A 21,743-nucleotide genomic window follows, 5' to 3' on the forward strand; every position below is an offset into this window, starting at 1 on the left:
AAATAGTAAGTTTAATTTAAATGCTGTATTCGCTTACCATTTATATCAATTTTTATCTATTTTTACAATTATTTACTCCTTAGTTATTTGTAATCTCTTAGAGAAAGTTGAAAATATTTAAATACATCTCACTGTCTATGAGAAATTTAATTATAAATTAGACATAAATATACATTGTTTTTTTTTATTTTTACTTTCTGTTTTTATTTTATTAATTTATTAATATATTGAAATAAATAAAACAAGTTAAATAATAAATAGTGAACTTAATTTAATTATTAAGACTAATATACAATCAACTAACATAATACAGGCAATAGATAGTACAGTGTATACATAGATACTGTGATAGTAACATAATAGATAGTGAAGCCGATACAATTATTACAGGTATAAATATATCTATAATAATTGTATCGATTTTACTATCTATTTCACTGTTAATGAATAAACTTTTTCTCCGATCAGAATTTAATTGTCTTTACTTTTCGATTTATTTGTATTTAATTGTAGTATATAAGATGGCAATTTGTTACAACGAACGACAGTATTTAGTACAGTGGCATTACCTCTCATACCAGATTACTTCTGCCAATAATATAATAAAATAAATCTTATATTTTCCGCTGTTAGAATCAGTCATTATACGAAGTATCAGAGCTCTATATTCTGTCACTCATAATAAAATACAAGTTTTGTATGCAAAAAATAAAAAAAAAAGGAACAATCCTCGTCAAAGTTAATTATTTAACCTGTCGAAATTGATTCTACGTGAACTGACGTCATTTAACAGGAGCGGTATCACTTCGTACCTGATTCACGTCTTAAGCCAAAGAGGACGAAAGAGTAATAAATCAAGCAAGAAGAAGAGTAGACTTAAATGAACTTTTCGTGTTAATGTCTGACCTAACGTTGTAAATAATTCCAAACATAAGAATTTATACGCGTTTAAAACACGACTAAGATTTGCACGAAAGTAATTCCCTGTCGACATATTTATGATGATTTGTGTGGAATTTATGAGCGTTTCCTGTTTATTTAAAGAATTATTCCTTCTTTTTTCAATTGTGCAACTACTTCTTTTGTTTATTGTTCTGTTGTTGAATATTTATTTATTTAATTACAATTTAAAACAATCGTTATTACTCGATCTCCTTAAAAAGCATTATTACAATTTAAATAGATATCGAATACATTTTCTACACAGAACAAACTAAAAACTCAACCCTTTATATCTGATTTACAGAAAGATATTAGTTTATAATTATATATTCAAACATCTAATAACAATAATCTCCCAACAGCTCTAAACAGTAGCCATTTTTTTTTTATTTCAGGAACTTTTTCTGAACAAAACTGCATACAAAATAACCTCCGTTGTTCAGAGGTTTGACTAATTTCTTTTTTGGTTTATAATCGAAAATTAGCGTCAAAATATTTCACTTTTAAATTAAAATAAAAGCTTCTTTATTCTCCAAAAACAAAACAAAAAAAAAACAACGTAAATCTGAATGCATTTTGGTAGTTTGCAGTCTTTACTCCATCGTTATTCGTTATTTTCTTTGCTGCAGTCGTTTTTTCATTGTGTAGATCGATACAAATAGCAATCGATCAAGCGAAACACGCATATAAAAAAAAACACAGTAAAAAAAAATTAGCATGCAAACATTCAATATTTTATCTGCCACTGATTTGACATCAACGAGATCGAAAAAGAAATGCTCCATGACTAAAAAAAAAATGGAAGGAATCTCAAGAAAAGGTCGTAAACATAAATTCATTGCCTACTATTAACGAATAAATTTAATTGCCTAATTATACCAGCTAGACCATTCGACAATAAAGAATAATATATATAAAAATCCCAATGTCGTCGGAACAAAAGTAGCAGCCAATCTCTCAGCTTCGTCTGCCAAACAGATGTATTTGTTAACGTCACGTGATGGAAGTGGCTATTGCTAGTCGGTCACGTGACCAACGTACCCAGAACAGTTTTTGTTAGTGTATATGCTGTTGAACGAAGCTCGCAATGGGTACGTTATGTCATCCGCACGTCAAAGTTTAACACGAGATGAAATCGTATCTTGACAAAAAAAGAACATTTTTTTTTTTTAATATTTAAATAGGTATGTAGTCCAAATTTGGACCATGTATTTTTTAATGTTAACTTCTACGATCGTCGTGTTGTGTACGGCGAGAGAAGGAAAAGAACAAGTCGCTGATATGTCTCTTTGGATCGACGAAAAACAAGTTAAAGAATTTAGTGGTAAGTATATTCGACTTAACAATCAATTTAAAATATTTCTTCTCTCTTTTTTTTAATTCTTTTAATTCAATATTTTCGAAACAGATCGATTTTTATTAACAATAAAACTATTAGTGTTAAAGTTGCTGGTTGGTTTTTCTTTCCAAGAAACCAAGCATTAATTTCACTGTTTAGATACGAGCAGGGATTTAAAAAAAATTTATCTACGTTTATTTTTCCACCAGGAAAAGAGAAATTCGATACTGTAATAATGAGAAAATCATTTAAAAAAAGTTTATCGTTATCATATAATTAGATAAACATTGACTCAATTTGCGTTTTATTTTCGTTTTTAAATTGTTTGTATACACATAGAAAAAGATACAATTTAAACAGTAAAAGTTAACACGGCAATTTTTTTTCCTTTACTTTTTTTTTTTTTAGCTCAAGTCTAGACATACATCTTTTAAGTCAGTCTACAAACTAGACCTAATTTTCCATTAGTCATGTTCGCCCTGAAGCTTTACTCAACTTGCAGTTCTTAGCTTCACACCTGCTTTGTTCACGTCTATGCTATAGTTGTCGAGCAACTGTTGATGGTCGGTCGACCTATGAATATAAGAGGCGTTTTGCGTGTTAAAATTAATTAAACATCTTTACCATAACCCGCTTCATTTGTCAATGTATCAGTTTTGGCTAGACAGCGAGTTTTCAATTAAGTTTTTTTTTTCACGTCGATTATTATTTCTTCGGCCTACCTATACAAATAACTTATTACACTTTTCGGTAGTCTCTACCGATTGTTCTCGTTAGCGAAATTTAGTTAATTAACGTTGTTTTATGCGAATGACTTGAAAATTTCAGTTTCATTGTTGTCAAAGTCTCCTTTGTGTACGAAAATAAGCAGAAAACTCTTAACGTTTCTATTCATTCGCATTCCTTTCTTACGTGGGCCTTTCACAATACAGAAAACACTGATTAAGTGTTGCCATTTCGACAGGTTGTCCCGTCTTTCCAGTCGAGTTTGTAATGACTGTGCCAACTCAACAAATTAATCACGACCTTTAACGGCCTCTCGACTCACTGACAGACAACTGTGTTGACAGACTTCCAACAGTTACTCAGGCAGGAACCCCGACTTATAACCTCAAGCGTTTCTATTGTAGACAAATCCCACTTTCATTTCTAGAGTGGACCGGAGAATTTGCTCGAAAATCTCTATTGTTAAAACAAGCTTTCTCCCCGAAAGATGGGGATTAAAATGATGGATAATCTTTATTTTGTTTAATCAGTTTGTTCACGGATATTAATCATTGACTTTATAAGAATTCTTATTGCTTACAAATGTAAAATGTCTAAAGCCGATACAGTATTATGTAATAAAACAGATTAAATAATTGATTAAAAAAAATATATATATATGAACTTAACAAGCAATTATTTTCCAAAATGAGTTTTTAAATCATGGCAAATTTACTTAATTATATTCAGAAATTTTTAAAAGTATAATTAATTGTAATTTTATACTCCTAAATGACACTTTATAGCCTCTAAAATAATCATTTCTCAGAATTAATTATAGAAAATTAATATTGCAAATTAGATTAAACGATTAAAGACGTAAATTAACCTATTAAAAATACACACACGAAGTAAATGAAACTAAAATGGAAGAAATTATATATATATATTTTTTTTACTAAATCAAATATAAAAGTCGTATTAATATATTATAAATAAAGCTATAAATATGACACAACTCCAGGAAAAAGATATAACTCTTTAAGTAAACAGCATACTTTAATCGATGAATAGTTTAGATAATATACATTACAACTTGTATAATGCAATCAAAATAATTTTAATTAATATATACTTATTTCTTTATCCAATGTATTATTTTATATAGATTATTTCAATCAAAATATTACCTCAAGATGTATGGTTGAATTAATATTGATCGATGTAAGCGAATGGATTCATGTTTTAAGAAGTTCTATTTTACTTGTCTGCGGTGGTTCGTGATAAATTGTCGCAATTTTAATATAATAAATAGTAGTTATAATTCTTCTCTTATCTTTACATCTATATTACGGCTAACTTTACATTAAAAATTTATATTACAAGTCGACTCCCCTATAACACTGTTGATTATTCCGTTTTATATGAATTCCGTGTTGTACGNCCAAGACATAGCCAAAGATTGCAGCGCCACAGCACTAGCGAAAATTTAAATTTGTCAACTGGAATTCTTTCGGATAACCGACTTTCGGATAAACGACACCCTACTGTATTACTTTCAAGAAAGAAGAGATCCATTTTAACTTAATCGTTCCGTCCCGGAATATGTAACTTATATACGACTCTGATTATGATCATCGTATATAATTAAATGCCGATCAAATTCTATATCCACTACCGATAAAAATTTATTGTGCTATTTACTAGGCAAATATTAATGTTAAAGCCGCATTTGGGTATACATTGTATATGTTCATTTTTCCATACATTATACTGTTTGGCTCTTTATCACAACAGTAAATTTATTTTAAAATCTAGGACTTGACAATACGAAGAGTTGCTGGAGAATTATTCTTAGTGTCTTACAAACGAGGAAGAGGAAGATCTAATTGCACAATTCACTAAAAAAAAAAAAAAAAAAACAGCAGAAGGAACAAGTAAAGTCTGTTTTAATCTGTAGAAATCTACATTTTGAAGAATATCCTATCTAGAATTGATGAGTATCCGTGGACATTAATCCTGACAAAGAACACACTGTTATATTGAAAGAGGAGTTAATATCGTACTACAGGGAAGAAGCTTTAAACAAAGAAAATATTCTTTTTAATTGCTCCAAAAGAGAGCAGAAGAAAAACATTTTATTATTTTGTAGATTATTGTTAATATGTAAAAAAATATGTAAAATGCAATCAAATTATAAAATATTTGTTTGAAATCTTTTTAAATTTTTAAAATTTTTCTTAAAAGCTTTAAAATTAAAGTAACCTTTGACCTTAACATAGTAGACTAATAATGATAAATAACTAAACAAGACAAATATATTTAAATTGAAAATTATATTATATATATAAAAAAATGTCTCTAGTGTTTTTATTTTAGAATTAATTTAATTTAGAATTTTCAATATAAATCTTGTGATATTTCATATTCAATAGATTTATAAATAGTAAGTTTAATTTAAATGCTGTATTCGCTTACCATTTATATCAATTTTTATCTATTTTTACAATTATTTACTCCTTAGTTATTTGTAATCTCTTAGAGAAAGTTGAAAATATTTAAATACATCTCACTGTCTATGAGAAATTTAATTATAAATTAGACATAAATATACATTGTTTTTTTTTATTTTTACTTTCTGTTTTTATTTTATTAATTTATTAATATATTGAAATAAATAAAACAAGTTAAATAATAAATAGTGAACTTAATTTAATTATTAAGACTAATATACAATCAACTAACATAATACAGGCAATAGATAGTACAGTGTATACATAGATACTGTGATAGTAACATAATAGATAGTGAAGCCGATACAATTATTACAGGTATAAATATATCTATAATAATTGTATCGATTTTACTATCTATTTCACTGTTAATGAATAAACTTTTTCTCCGATCAGAATTTAATTGTCTTTACTTTTCGATTTATTTGTATTTAATTGTAGTATATAAGATGGCAATTTGTTACAACGAACGACAGTATTTAGTACAGTGGCATTACCTCTCATACCAGATTACTTCTGCCAATAATATAATAAAATAAATCTTATATTTTCCGCTGTTAGAATCAGTCATTATACGAAGTATCAGAGCTCTATATTCTGTCACTCATAATAAAATACAAGTTTTGTATGCAAAAAATAAAAAAAAAAGGAACAATCCTCGTCAAAGTTAATTATTTAACCTGTCGAAATTGATTCTACGTGAACTGACGTCATTTAACAGGAGCGGTATCACTTCGTACCTGATTCACGTCTTAAGCCAAAGAGGACGAAAGAGTAATAAATCAAGCAAGAAGAAGAGTAGACTTAAATGAACTTTTCGTGTTAATGTCTGACCTAACGTTGTAAATAATTCCAAACATAAGAATTTATACGCGTTTAAAACACGACTAAGATTTGCACGAAAGTAATTCCCTGTCGACATATTTATGATGATTTGTGTGGAATTTATGAGCGTTTCCTGTTTATTTAAAGAATTATTCCTTCTTTTTTCAATTGTGCAACTACTTCTTTTGTTTATTGTTCTGTTGTTGAATATTTATTTATTTAATTACAATTTAAAACAATCGTTATTACTCGATCTCCTTAAAAAGCATTATTACAATTTAAATAGATATCGAATACATTTTCTACACAGAACAAACTAAAAACTCAACCCTTTATATCTGATTTACAGAAAGATATTAGTTTATAATTATATATTCAAACATCTAATAACAATAATCTCCCAACAGCTCTAAACAGTAGCCATTTTTTTTTTATTTCAGGAACTTTTTCTGAACAAAACTGCATACAAAATAACCTCCGTTGTTCAGAGGTTTGACTAATTTCTTTTTTGGTTTATAATCGAAAATTAGCGTCAAAATATTTCACTTTTAAATTAAAATAAAAGCTTCTTTATTCTCCAAAAACAAAACAAAAAAAAAACAACGTAAATCTGAATGCATTTTGGTAGTTTGCAGTCTTTACTCCATCGTTATTCGTTATTTTCTTTGCTGCAGTCGTTTTTTCATTGTGTAGATCGATACAAATAGCAATCGATCAAGCGAAACACGCATATAAAAAAAAACACAGTAAAAAAAAATTAGCATGCAAACATTCAATATTTTATCTGCCACTGATTTAACATCAACGAGATCGAAAAAGAAATGCTCCATGACTAAAAAAAAAATGGAAGGAATCTCAAGAAAAGGTCGTAAACATAAATTCATTGCCTACTATTAACGAATAAATTTAATTGCCTAATTATACCAGCTAGACCATTCGACAATAAAGAATAATATATATAAAAATCCCAATGTCGTCGGAACAAAAGTAGCAGCCAATCTCTCAGCTTCGTCTGCCAAACAGATGTATTTGTTAACGTCACGTGATGGAAGTGGCTATTGCTAGTCGGTCACGTGACCAACGTACCCAGAACAGTTTTTGTTAGTGTATATGCTGTTGAACGAAGCTCGCAATGGGTACGTTATGTCATCCGCACGTCAAAGTTTAACACGAGATGAAATCGTATCTTGACAAAAAAAGAACATTTTTTTTTTTTTAATATTTAAATAGGTATGTAGTCCAAATTTGGACCATGTATTTTTTAATGTTAACTTCTACGATCGTCGTGTTGTGTACGGCGAGAGAAGGAAAAGAACAAGTCGCTGATATGTCTCTTTGGATCGACGAAAAACAAGTTAAAGAATTTAGTGGTAAGTATATTCGACTTAACAATCAATTTAAAATATTTCTTCTCTCTTTTTTTTAATTCTTTTAATTCAATATTTTCGAAACAGATCGATTTTTATTAACAATAAAACTATTAGTGTTAAAGTTGCTGGTTGGTTTTTCTTTCCAAGAAACCAAGCATTAATTTCACTGTTTAGATACGAGCAGGGATTTAAAAAAAATTTATCTACGTTTATTTTTCCACCAGGAAAAGAGAAATTCGATACTGTAATAATGAGAAAATCATTTAAAAAAAGTTTATCGTTATCATATAATTAGATAAACATTGACTCAATTTGCGTTTTATTTTCGTTTTTAAATTGTTTGTATACACATAGAAAAAGATACAATTTAAACAGTAAAAGTTAACACGGCAATTTTTTTTCCTTTACTTTTTTTTTTTTTAGCTCAAGTCTAGACATACATCTTTTAAGTCAGTCTACAAACTAGACCTAATTTTCCATTAGTCATGTTCGCCCTGAAGCTTTACTCAACTTGCAGTTCTTAGCTTCACACCTGCTTTGTTCACGTCTATGCTATAGTTGTCGAGCAACTGTTGATGGTCGGTCGACCTATGAATATAAGAGGCGTTTTGCGTGTTAAAATTAATTAAACATCTTTACCATAACCCGCTTCATTTGTCAATGTATCAGTTTTGGCTAGACAGCGAGTTTTCAATTAAGTTTTTTTTTTCACGTCGATTATTATTTCTTCGGCCTACCTATACAAATAACTTATTACACTTTTCGGTAGTCTCTACCGATTGTTCTCGTTAGCGAAATTTAGTTAATTAACGTTGTTTTATGCGAATGACTTGAAAATTTCAGTTTCATTGTTGTCAAAGTCTCCTTTGTGTACGAAAATAAGCAGAAAACTCTTAACGTTTCTATTCATTCGCATTCCTTTCTTACGTGGGCCTTTCACAATACAGAAAACACTGATTAAGTGTTGCCATTTCGACAGGTTGTCCCGTCTTTCCAGTCGAGTTTGTAATGACTGTGCCAACTCAACAAATTAATCACGACCTTTAACGGCCTCTCGACTCACTGACAGACAACTGTGTTGACAGACTTCCAACAGTTACTCAGGCAGGAACCCCGACTTATAACCTCAAGCGTTTCTATTGTAGACAAATCCCACTTTCATTTCTAGAGTGGACCGGAGAATTTGCTCGAAAATCTCTATTGTTAAAACAAGCTTTCTCCCCGAAAGATGGGGATTAAAATGATGGATAATCTTTATTTTGTTTAATCAGTTTGTTCACGGATATTAATCATTGACTTTATAAGAATTCTTATTGCTTACAAATGTAAAATGTCTAAAGCCGATACAGTATTATGTAATAAAACAGATTAAATAATTGATTAAAAAATATATATATATATGAACTTAACAAGCAATTATTTTCCAAAATGAGTTTTTAAATCATGGCAAATTTACTTAATTATATTCAGAAATTTTTAAAAGTATAATTAATTGTAATTTTATACTCCTAAATGACACTTTATAGCCTCTAAAATAATCATTTCTCAGAATTAATTATAGAAAATTAATATTGCAAATTAGATTAAACGATTAAAGACGTAAATTAACCTATTAAAAATACACACACGAAGTAAATGAAACTAAAATGGAAGAAATTATATATATATATTTTTTTTACTAAATCAAATATAAAAGTCGTATTAATATATTATAAATAAAGCTATAAATATGACACAACTCCAGGAAAAAGATATAACTCTTTAAGTAAACAGCATACTTTAATCGATGAATAGTTTAGATAATATACATTACAACTTGTATAATGCAATCAAAATAATTTTAATTAATATATACTTATTTCTTTATCCAATGTATTATTTTATATAGATTATTTCAATCAAAATATTACCTCAAGATGTATGGTTGAATTAATATTGATCGATGTNAAAATCTATAAATTTAACCAATCGTGGTGTTTATTTTATTTCGAATTTTGTAAACCGTTTTCCTATTCGTTAAAAATAAATTAATTTGTAGATAAATCTGTTATGTCAGAATTTCTTATTTTATTTTATTTTTATTTTATAAAAAAATATTTAAATTAATAAATAGAAAAATAAAAATTATTGATCAGAAAAAATATATTCATATTAAAATTGAATTATGTAGAGGTATTTTATTACGACAGATGGCGCCATAAATATTTTTTGAAGTGAATTTATTACTAATAAGTTAAAATAATTAAAATTAAAATATAAAATAAATAATTATTTAGACGTAGATTTTGAAATTTTAATAATACGCGAGACGATTAATTAATTATTATTAGTTAATGATGTGAATTTGAAATTAAATACAAATTTATTATTATTATTTTAAATAGGGTTTCCTATGGAAATTCACGCAATCGTTGGTGGCGTTGTTCTCCCTTATATTTTAGATCCTAATTTTGAAAAATATTTACCTGTTATTCCATCAGAGGTTGGATTTGTTAATTTTACATGGAAATCTGGGGAAAGAAAGGTTTGTAATTATTTATGAAACAATATTAAATGTTTTAAGAATTATATAATTATAAAAATTCAAAACAAATATCAACACATTTCAGAATATATTACACATAATTACATATAACATAACACATTACTGCATTAATTATATAATTATAAATGCAGTCTGACCAATCTTATTCACTTATAATGCCTATGCTGGAGATATTTTACCATTCACACTTGATCTTGTATTGTAATAAATAGCCAAAAATATATATGATTATGATCTATTACCTGATACGTAATAGTAATTGCTGTGTAAGTTTGCGTTGATGCACCAACAATTGGATTTCAATCAATTTCTTTATGTAAAAAAGGTATAATTATATTTAACAATCGTAATGATTGGAATGCTTGTTGCAGATCTCAATTTTCACTTGTGTATTTAATACCAACTCCTGAGTAAAAAAATGTGGTCAAAGTCTACCTAGGTAGTTCCAATGGCTGCAGCTTCCGGCTTCCGACTGTTCGTGCTCCTCCGGACAGACTCCTCTTGGAGGGGAGCTGCTGGCAGGCCACCGAGTGTTTAACGTCACTAGTTATTGATTCACGGTAGTTCTTGAACAAAAGAAAAAAAAGGAAACGTCTACTAAAAATATAGTTAATCTAACCTAACTTAACCTAACCAAAGCACCACCATTGGGACTACCTAGTTAGAATTTAACCAAAAATGTTAATGTTTACATTAATATTGCATTTTCTACACATTTTTTACAGACATTTTATAACAATTGAATTTCTGTACTTTATTTCCAGTCATTGAATTTATTAATTTTTTTAAATAAATAATTACAAACACTTAAAGAAAATTTAGTTTTCATTTTATCGTAATCACTTTAATTTTTAATGCTCTCTACAAGAATCAATATATACTCATACTTGTGAATTGATATGGTGGTTTTACTATTCCATTATCAGCTGTCTTTACTTAAAAAATTAATTATTCGTAATAAATAAACAAAACTATACCGAACAGAACAATGAAAATCACGTAAACTTATTGTTTGCTTGTTGCTGACTATAGTATAATAAATTTTTGTGTTTTGCTAATTTAATACAATTAAAGTACAGAATCGTAAATTTTGTATGTATGGTAGTTTGTCGCTAATATTTACATAATGATTATTATCTTAATTGTCGTCATTCATGAATTTTAACATGATATTTACTTATATAAAAATTAGATTTTTTAAATATAATCAGATATCATGCTAAATAATAAGTTAGTTATTATTTATATTTTATTGAAAACACAAAAAAATTGATAACACATAGCCAAACAATTAATTACAATACTTTAAGGCAATCGTTTGGCTATGTATTTATATATATATATATATATTAACCTGAAGCCCAATATATATATATGGCTTCATGTTGTTTAATATACTTAATTAATAACAGGGTTTTTTCTTTATATATATTTTGGGATCATAATAACATAAGGCAAATATTTATAGATGTAGATTTGAAATTTGGAGATATAAATAAACAAAATACTGAATAAGTTTTTATGATAGATAAAGAAAAATCTGTGTTAAAATAAATTTTTAACAGAGCAAATATTAATAAATGAAAATGAAGCACAACACACCACGTCTGTTATTCAAGACTTATGCTTTTTTTTTTTTTTTTTCACAATGTTGATAGTTCTTATCATATAATAACGATCTGGGCCAAATATATGCCCTTTTAATCTTGAAAAATTTGCTTGTGATAATCCTTCTCAGATCAATAGAAACAGAAACGTTTTCTTCTCAAGAAGAAAAGTCATCATGAACAAACCTTCAACCAAAAGAAACATGATTTCAATAATTTTATATTGGAGGAGACACTCCAGTTTTTTTCAGTTGGAATGTGTAAAGTTGACTTTGGAGTGAAAAATGCTTTGGAGTATAAAAGACATTCGATGACACCACTTGAAACATTCAAAATGATATACTAAATATGCAAAAAGAATGTCAGACAATTTGAGAATTAGATTAATGATCAACCTTTTCTGGATGTGTGTTGAACTTTGTAGACTGCATACATTTTTTCTTATAGAACTACAGGTTTTAAAACTGCTGAATATCACCATACTCCATAACCAAGCTGCTCTATAACCAAGTGCACTAAGTTGTAAAATAATATATGTTAATGATATGCAAACTTATTCTAATTTTTTTCACTAGTCAAGTATAGTCTGAAAGTGGTACATCATCACAAATATCAGCCTAATTAAGGTTACATAATGACACAAAGTAGAAAATTGAAAAATAAAATTACATTACCAAAGTCACAAGAATCACATATTAGGTAGGCCCTCTGGACCACACAGGCCATATTTTGCTCATGACTGATTTAGATGTTAAGTTACATTGAAACATCTATTAACAGTTATTGCTTGGATATAATTACATGCTTACAGATTTATTGCTGTTTTAACAATATAAATTATAAATTGCATTAATAACAGAAAGTTCTCTTTTTCTTTTTTCGTCATTGTTAATCTTAATAGTTTTCTTAAATATTATTTGATGTTACCTTTGTACTTTTGATATTTGGTGATTTTATTTTTGTTCAATAAATATGTGATTAGAATTTATTTCACAACAATATTTTTATTACATAACTATGACTATAAATATCAATAACAAATTAAAAATACCATTATTTTATATATTGGTTATGTTTCATTTGAAATGTCAAAATAAACAATGACTAATCAATTAAGTAATGAATGAATAAATATAAATAACTTATTAAATAAATAAATTATTATTGTTGAATAAATTTGTTCTTATGCCTTTATTCTAATGTTTCTCTATCATTTTTTTAAACATAATCTGCCTATTTCAGATGTTTCATGACATATGTACACATAGTTTCTACACGCAAAATTAGAAATCTTATTCCTAGAAATATTTTTGTTTTCCAACAAAATTTATATATTTGGTAACATACTTTTTATATGCTTGAAAAAATTATTACAATATCTTTATTTTTAAGGCATTAAATATTATTTTGAAAAGATTAAATAATTGAAATAGTTTTTACTTTTGTAAAGGCAGTTTTTTAATCTTGCTAAAGATATTGATTTTTGAATTTTCTTAATATAAAAATACCATGTTTGTTTGTTTTGTTTTTATATTAAATTTATTCATGATATTTATCAATTTGAAAGAAAGTTTTTATCAAAATCACTGATATTATATGCGTTTATTATATTATATTTTGATTTTTTTCAAATAAAATTTACTGACTAAATATTAATTTTAAATATTTCTACAAAATATTAAATAGTACATTGTTTGTAGAAATTTAAATAATTTATATACAAAATATTTACAAAAACTAATTTCCATTTCATTTTTTTATATGTAACAAAAACATAAACATTTTTCTAGAAATAGAAATTTTTGAAAAAAGAACTTGTATGGTATATATATTTTTAATGGAATACATGCTTTTGTATATTTCAATAGAAATAATACATTATTGTTTTTCTTATTTTCAGCAATATTTTTATGATTTTGATCAACTTCAATCTTTTAATAAAGATATATTAGGTAATCCTGTTATATCAATTGATACAAGAGGAAAAGTGCCAAGAAAACCAAGAGGTTTGGAATATACTTTAATTATATGTTCAAATACTATCAAATGATATACAAAATTTTAAAATTCTACTTTTCATATCTTTTAGTTTTTCAAGTATTTCTACCATGTTTAGGAAATCAAAGTGGAGTTGCTTCTTTTGGAATTGGGTTACGTATTCAAAATGAATCTGGAAATTTTTTACCTGGAACACCTCTAAGACTGAAACTACAAAAACAATGTGCAGATCACGGTTTGTATTTGTTCATTATAATGATTGTTTTTTTACATTAAACTTTTACATTCTTATTTCATTTGAAGATTTACAATTAAAAACTTTAAATTTGGTATGCTTCTTGGACTTATTTACAGATGATATTTTCTACACATCACTTATGATGTATTCCATAATTATGTTTTTAACCATTATATTTTTATGCATAAGATATTCTAAACACATACACACAAACTATTTGACAACTAATGCATTAATATAGAAGCACATATTACTATATCACAGAATGTTTAAAATTTTGCTAACTATATTTTAATATAATTGGCTTTCTCTACTGTAATTCTATGTATTTTATTTTATGCATTTAAAGACATTATTCCAAGAAACAGTCCACAAGCTNTATTCTAATGTTTCTCTATCATTTTTTTAAACATAATCTGCCTATTTCAGATGTTTCATGACATATGTACACATAGTTTCTACACGCAAAATTAGAAATCTTATTCCTAGAAATATTTTTGTTTTCCAACAAAATTTATATATTTGGTAACATACTTTTTATATGCTTGAAAAAATTATTACAATATCTTTATTTTTAAGGCATTAAATATTATTTTGAAAAGATTAAATAATTGAAATAGTTTTTACTTTTGTAAAGGCAGTTTTTTAATCTTGCTAAAGATATTGATTTTTGAATTTTCTTAATATAAAAATACCATGTTTGTTTGTTTTGTTTTTATATTAAATTTATTCATGATATTTATCAATTTGAAAGAAAGTTTTTATCAAAATCACTGATATTATATGCGTTTATTATATTATATTTTGATTTTTTTCAAATAAAATTTACTGACTAAATATTAATTTTAAATATTTCTACAAAATATTAAATAGTACATTGTTTGTAGAAATTTAAATAATTTATATACAAAATATTTACAAAAACTAATTTCCATTTCATTTTTTTATATGTAACAAAAACATAAACATTTTTCTAGAAATAGAATTTTTGAAAAAAGAACTTGTATGGTATATATATTTTTAATGGAATACATGCTTTTGTATATTTCAATAGAAATAATACATTATTGTTTTTCTTATTTTCAGCAATATTTTTATGATTTTGATCAACTTCAATCTTTTAATAAAGATATATTAGGTAATCCTGTTATATCAATTGATACAAGAGGAAAAGTGCCAAGAAAACCAAGAGGTTTGGAATATACTTTAATTATATGTTCAAATACTATCAAATGATATACAAAATTTTAAAATTCTACTTTTCATATCTTTTAGTTTTTCAAGTATTTCTACCATGTTTAGGAAATCAAAGTGGAGTTGCTTCTTTTGGAATTGGGTTACGTATTCAAAATGAATCTGGAAATTTTTTACCTGGAACGCCTCTAAGACTGAAACTACAAAAACAATGTGCAGATCACGGTTTGTATTTGTTCATTATAATGATTGTTTTTTTACATTAAACTTTTACATTCTTATTTCATTTGAAGATTTACAATTAAAAACTTTAAATTTGGTATGCTTCTTGGACTTATTTACAGATGATATTTTCTACACATCACTTATGATGTATTCCATAATTATGTTTTTAACCATTATATTTTTATGCATAAGATATTCTAAACACATACACACAAACTATTTGACAACTAATGCATTAATATAGAAGCACATATTACTATATCACAGAATGTTTAAAATTTTGCTAACTATATTTTAATATAATTGGCTTTCTCTACTGTAATTCTATGTATTTTATTTTATGCATTTAAAGACATTATTCCAAGAAACAGTCCACAAGCTTTACTAGACTGCTAAAAGAGTCCAAAATGCAAAAAAAAAAAAAGATTAAGAATACATTTTAAATAATTAGAAATAATGATACTTTAAAAAACTTTAATAATAAACATCTTAAAGACCGATGAGTATATAATGAAACATCCAACAATCGTCTGAAAGATCAGGCTAGGATTTGGCTAATTAAATGATTAATATAAAGTAATTTGTCACTAGAGGTGATCTCTTAACTAAATTAATAATTATAAATTTTAATAAATTATTAAATATTTTTGAACCTTCTGGAATAAAAGAACTTACCCAGGGTGGGGCTTGAACCTGTAACCTCCACTTGCCATGCAGTGCACTCTACCTCTAGTGACAAATTTGTTTATATTAATCATTTAATTAGCCAAATTCTAGTTCGATCTTTCAGGTAATCATTGGATGTTTCATAAAAAACTGTAATTGTATTCTCTGAGTACATTATTTAAAAATTTAAATGTATATTTTAAAGCTAATTATTATATAAAAGAAAATAGATTAAAATTAAAACTGTAATGAAAATATTTTTGTAAGGAAAATCCAAGATTCACAATTGAATTAAAGCAATACAAATATTAAGATGTATGCTATTCTAGATGATGATAAAATTATTAAATGATATTAAATCAGTAATATTTAATATTATTACAAGGCAGTTGTAACTAAACTTCAGTTACTATATAAATTTCTAATCCTATATAGTCCTCTAATTTATGTTATCAGTCATATATAAAAATATGTATCAGCAGCAGAAAACCTATCTGAGTTATATTGAATTTTACATTTGGATACATTTGTACATGTATCCAAATGTTATAAAAAAAATTTTTAAATGTAGACATTAAATTTTGAAAATTTGATTTTCTTGAATATTATATTTTTCATGAAAATTCATAAGTGTGTATGAAAAATTTTAGGTCCAGATCCAGAATGTGATAAAAAGTGTGCCAATGGTGGGAGATGTAATCAGCACAAAATTTGTGAATGTCCAAAAGGTTATATGGGAAAATATTGTCGTACAGGTATAAGAAACATTTTGATTGAAACATTCATAAAATAAAGTACAGTTAAATAAATTATATAAATTTTTCCTGTACAGCTCTTTGTTATCCGCAATGTATGAATGGAGGAACATGTATATCTCCTGGAATCTGTTCTTGTGCTGATGGATATCAAGGACCTCATTGTGAAGGAGGTAACACTTGTAAATTAATTTTTTTATATCTAAAGAGTTATATTGAATTTTACATTTGGATACATTTGTACATGTATCCAAATGTTATAAAAAAAATTTTTATTTTGTCTATTTTCTTAATTTCTTTGTATTATGCCCAATTTCCTGAACATTGCATTGTCTCACTAGAGGGCTCTCCTCCTTGCTTCATCTACTAGTCTTTGTATCCCATACATTCCCTTCCATTCACATAAGTTATCAATCCATAACATCCTAGGTCTTCCATGTTGCCTTTTTCCATCAATTTTACCCATTATGATGTTCTGTAATAATTCATACTTGCTTGTTCTGATTATGTGTCCAAAGTATGATGTTTTATGAGATTAACAGTTCCTTCTGTGAGTCTTCTTTCTAGAGTAGAGTCTGTAATACAGTTTGTCCAACTGATTTTTAGCATCCTCCAGTGAATGTACAGTAGACCCCCCTATAACGCTTAGATACGTTCCACGCTAATCGAATTTTACGTTGTAGGAATGATTAAATACATGAGCCAATCGCAGCCCGATAGGTGGGAACTTTACGGACTAAGGCTGTTCGAAAGGTTTTCTTCTATAAAATTAACCGATTCTAGACTAATTCCACTCAACATTTCCAAAACACGTATAATTTTTTGGGAGTAATCCGTATAAACTATGCTATAAACAAAAAATTATAGGATTACTTACCGAGTGTGTACCGTTCGACTACGCCGTTGCTTAAAGCTGGTTTTCATCGCGGAACAGCACGCGAAACGACGGCCGCAATTTCTGATAACGAATTTTTGGCGGAAAAATAACTTGACCTTTGGAGACATCATTAATATAAATAATTTTTATGGACGTTGAATAAGAAGTGTTTCTTTCACAAGAAATGTATAAAATTAGTGCTGTATTAGACTTACGGTACCTAATTTACATACTGTGCAGACGATAATAAACTCAACTTACTAGCCTAAAATCTCCGTAGCGTGTTGCCAGGCGGCAGAAAGCATATATATAATTATAATAAAGTTACAATAAATTAAGTTAATATATAATTATATATACAGTACCTAATTTATATATAATTAATATATAATTATATGTACAGTACCTAATTTATATATAATTTATATATAATACTAAACAGACGATAGCAAACTCAATTTAGCCGCTCCGTAGCGTGGCGCAGGGTCGGAGGAAAGTAGTTCGGCTGCTCATCCACTATTGGTCCAGACTCTATCAATCTTGTCGCGAAATGACATTATAGGAGGTACTTTATACGAAAGTTGCTACAATTTTTTCGCTACGTTATAGGAATTGTTGTTATAGGAACGTACGTTATAGGGGGGCGACTGTATATTATAAATGCTTCTAATTGTTGTCTAAAAGCTTATTAATTAATTATCTTTCTCAAAACATATTTTATTCATAATATAAAAACTATTATGTTAAATTTAATATGAAATTAAAAACCAAATTAATGAAAAATGGTAATCAAAACAGACTTGCAGATTATCTGTGTTACCACATTATTAGTGCCTCCATTATTGGTGATTAACACACTCAATAATTTGGATGTGTAATAATTTTCCCCCAAGGTTTCCATATCCGGTCTTGGATTTCATCTGGTTAACTTTAACCATTCTCGAGATTAAGGAAAGACGTATGGACAACAGTGGGAATTTATAGGTCTACAATTTTTTCAAATTGCAGTCCAAAAAAACATTTTGAATAAATTATTTGGCATATAATATATTTTTAAAATGATTTCCTCTGTACATTTTCTTAAGTGAGTACAGTATATATTAAATAAAACAGTAAAATAATTATATTGAATGAGATAATTGTAGGTATTTTTAACATGTTGAATGAGAAACGATTTTAAATTAATCTTTTAAAACAAGAATTGTCATATTTATATAAATTTAATTGTTATTTTTCAATATTGTGAATCAATGAGTCAATGTATAAATTATATTTATATTAGTTACATTATTTAGTCTTTTTAACTACTTTGTATTATCATCAATATTTGTCAATGAATTATATAGAAAATACTTTATCATCTAGAAATTCCTTATTTTTGTAAATTATAGTCCAAATAAAATCTTTTGCAGCCATATCAATATCTTTCTTAATTTCATAAATATAATAAAGCAAAAATTAACAATATGACATAAAAATCTGTACTATCACTAGAATTTTGGATTTCTCTACAATTTTATAAAAAAAATTTTTAAATGTAGACATTAAATTTTGAAAATTTGATTTTCTTGAATATTATATTTTTCATGAAAATTCATAAGTGTGTATGAAAAATTTTAGGTCCAGATCCAGAATGTGATAAAAAGTGTGCCAATGGTGGGAGATGTAATCAGCACAAAATTTGTGAATGTCCAAAAGGTTATATGGGAAAATATTGTCGTACAGGTATAAGAAACATTTTGATTGAAACATTCATAAAATAAAGTACAGTTAAATAAATTATATAAATTTTTCCTGTACAGCTCTTTGTTATCCGCAATGTATGAATGGAGGAACATGTATATCTCCTGGAATCTGTTCTTGTGCTGATGGATATCAAGGACCTCATTGTGAAGGAGGTAACACTTGTAAATTAATTTTTTTATATCTAAATCTAAAATTAGTTTAATATAAACTAATTTTTCAGGTATCTGCCGTGAAAAATGTCTTAATGGAGGAAAATGCATTCAAAAAGATACTTGTTCTTGTCGCAGAGGTTATTATGGAGCTAGATGTGAATACAGTAAGATTTTTTTTATAATTAATTGATTAATATCTAATTTTTTAAATAGAATTATTAGTTATTTAAGTTCCTGGAATATCTTGAAGTCAATCTTAAAAATTTCTTGTTACTATTCTTTTGCACTTATTAGTAAAAGTCTGTTTTATTCAAATCTATTCAAATCTTGCACTTCTGTATTTATCATTAAGTGTTCTTCCATTTGAATTTATATATTATTTATGGCATAAATAGAAACTCATATAAAATATGAATAGTAATCATAATTAAAATTCCACAAATTTAAGAAGAATTCAGAGCTTAAAGAATATATTTCTTTAAATGCTGAGCTCTTTTTTTTTTGCTGGATATGCATATATTGTTCATATGATTTGCTGTGTTAATCTGGAAATTATGCTGTTCCAACTGCTGTTCTTATCCTTCTTTGTTCTTCTCAAGCATTGTTAACACATGGGCCGTGTTCAGTAATGCAGAAAACCTAAGTTAGAATTCTGAGTGGCTAAGTGGGCAGAGCTAAGAATACATAAAAGATGCTAGTGGTGGGAGGAGTCAAGCAGTAGTTAGAAACAAGTTCAACATTGCAGCATAACTAGACTTAGCAAGAATTCTGTGTTACTGAACATGGCCATGCATTTCTTTATTCGCTGTCCCTTTGAATAACAAGTATTTGTACATTTCTGCATGGAATGAATTATTTGGAATATACAGAAGAATTAGGTATATTTTATGTATACTTTGATTCTAATTTCATCTTTCTTAAGAATTAATTGCATATGTACGAAGTGTATTTCTTGCTTCTTGCATTCCATTTTATTTGATAATTTACAAAATCATTACTTACTTATGTAAATGTTTGCTAGAATAGAAAAGAATATTTAATTACTATTTATGATGATAATCCAGTTTGAACTAGACTGATTTAGTGATGGCAAACCAGTGACTGTGAGACAATTTCAAGGTACACACATTGAATGTTTAGAAAGTATTAGGTTTTTGAGGATTTTCTTCTTTTTGAGTATAATTTATTTCAGCTTTACTGGGCAGCACATTTAAAAAAAATTTTAACATACATCTTACTGAACGAAAAAATCATGGCATCTTACCTTTTCTAGTTGGACAAGATGCTGGTTATAATAAACAAAAACAATCATAACTGCCAGGAAATTGTTCAGCTCTAATTATACTTTCCTTAATGCTATTTTCTAGGACTACTCAAATCATTTCATTACAGATAATATTAGCTCTTTAAGGTCAGAAAATTTCTTCTTTCTTTGTACCTGGAAATGAAATTGTTTTTATTCCTGAATCTATGAGGAAAATTTGTATAGCAAAACCAATCAAACAACTTCTCCTTTGGCTGATTTTGTCTCAAACAGATTAAGGCAGTTTTAGCTAATTTAATGTTTAGAGTTAAGGTTGTTACATTAATATTTATGAATCATATTTTAAATAAACATTCATCAGTTTGCAAAGTAAGAGTAAAAGCCACTTTGTTTTGTAAAAAACTGAAGCATTGCATTCACATTCATAATGATAGGAACTTACACCATAGTGACTGATGTGCCCCACTACTATCCCAACCTCATAAATCATGTAAGACAGCATCTTGTCCAACATGGCATTTTCTCTAACTTGCCGATTTGACCTGCAATTTGGAGTTACAGTAGAACCTCGATTATCCGCCCTAATTGGGGACTGGGGTTGGTCGGATAATTGAAAAGTCGGATAACCGAAAAGTATGAAAAAATCCATTATTAGTGTAGTATATTATTATATCCCATGTAATTAGTATATTAGTATATCGCTATTAACCTATTTTGCGTTGAATTTTCATCGATGTTAAGCCTAACAAAAATTTTTTAAAATAATAATCGTCGCTATTGTA

General features: G+C 27.1%; 1 protein-coding gene across 2 annotated transcripts in view; it reads left to right on the plus strand.

Annotated features, from left to right (window-relative positions):
* The first annotated feature begins 7,425 nt into the window (after positions 1-7,425).
* Positions 7,426-21,743, plus strand: part of LOC111640498 (protein shifted-like) — a 27,383-nt gene continuing 13,065 nt past the window's right edge. For both annotated transcript variants that reach the window (XM_023386503.1, XM_023386514.1), the window contains exons 1-8: positions 7,426-7,460; positions 7,555-7,694; positions 10,079-10,218; positions 13,747-13,852; positions 13,936-14,079; positions 16,818-16,922; positions 17,000-17,095; positions 19,766-19,861. In XM_023386503.1, coding sequence (XP_023242271.1) covers positions 7,435-7,460; positions 7,555-7,694; positions 10,079-10,218; positions 13,747-13,852; positions 13,936-14,079; positions 16,818-16,922; positions 17,000-17,095; positions 19,766-19,861 — 853 coding nt within the window. In that variant the 5' untranslated portion in view covers positions 7,426-7,434. The remainder of the gene's footprint in view (positions 7,461-7,554; positions 7,695-10,078; positions 10,219-13,746; positions 13,853-13,935; positions 14,080-16,817; positions 16,923-16,999; positions 17,096-19,765; positions 19,862-21,743) is intronic.

The sequence above is a fragment of the Centruroides sculpturatus genome, unplaced genomic scaffold (genome assembly GCF_000671375.1).
Source record: "Centruroides sculpturatus isolate CEXI.00-Female unplaced genomic scaffold, Cexi_2.0 scaffold148, whole genome shotgun sequence".
Lineage (NCBI taxonomy): Eukaryota > Metazoa > Arthropoda > Arachnida > Scorpiones > Buthidae > Centruroides > Centruroides sculpturatus.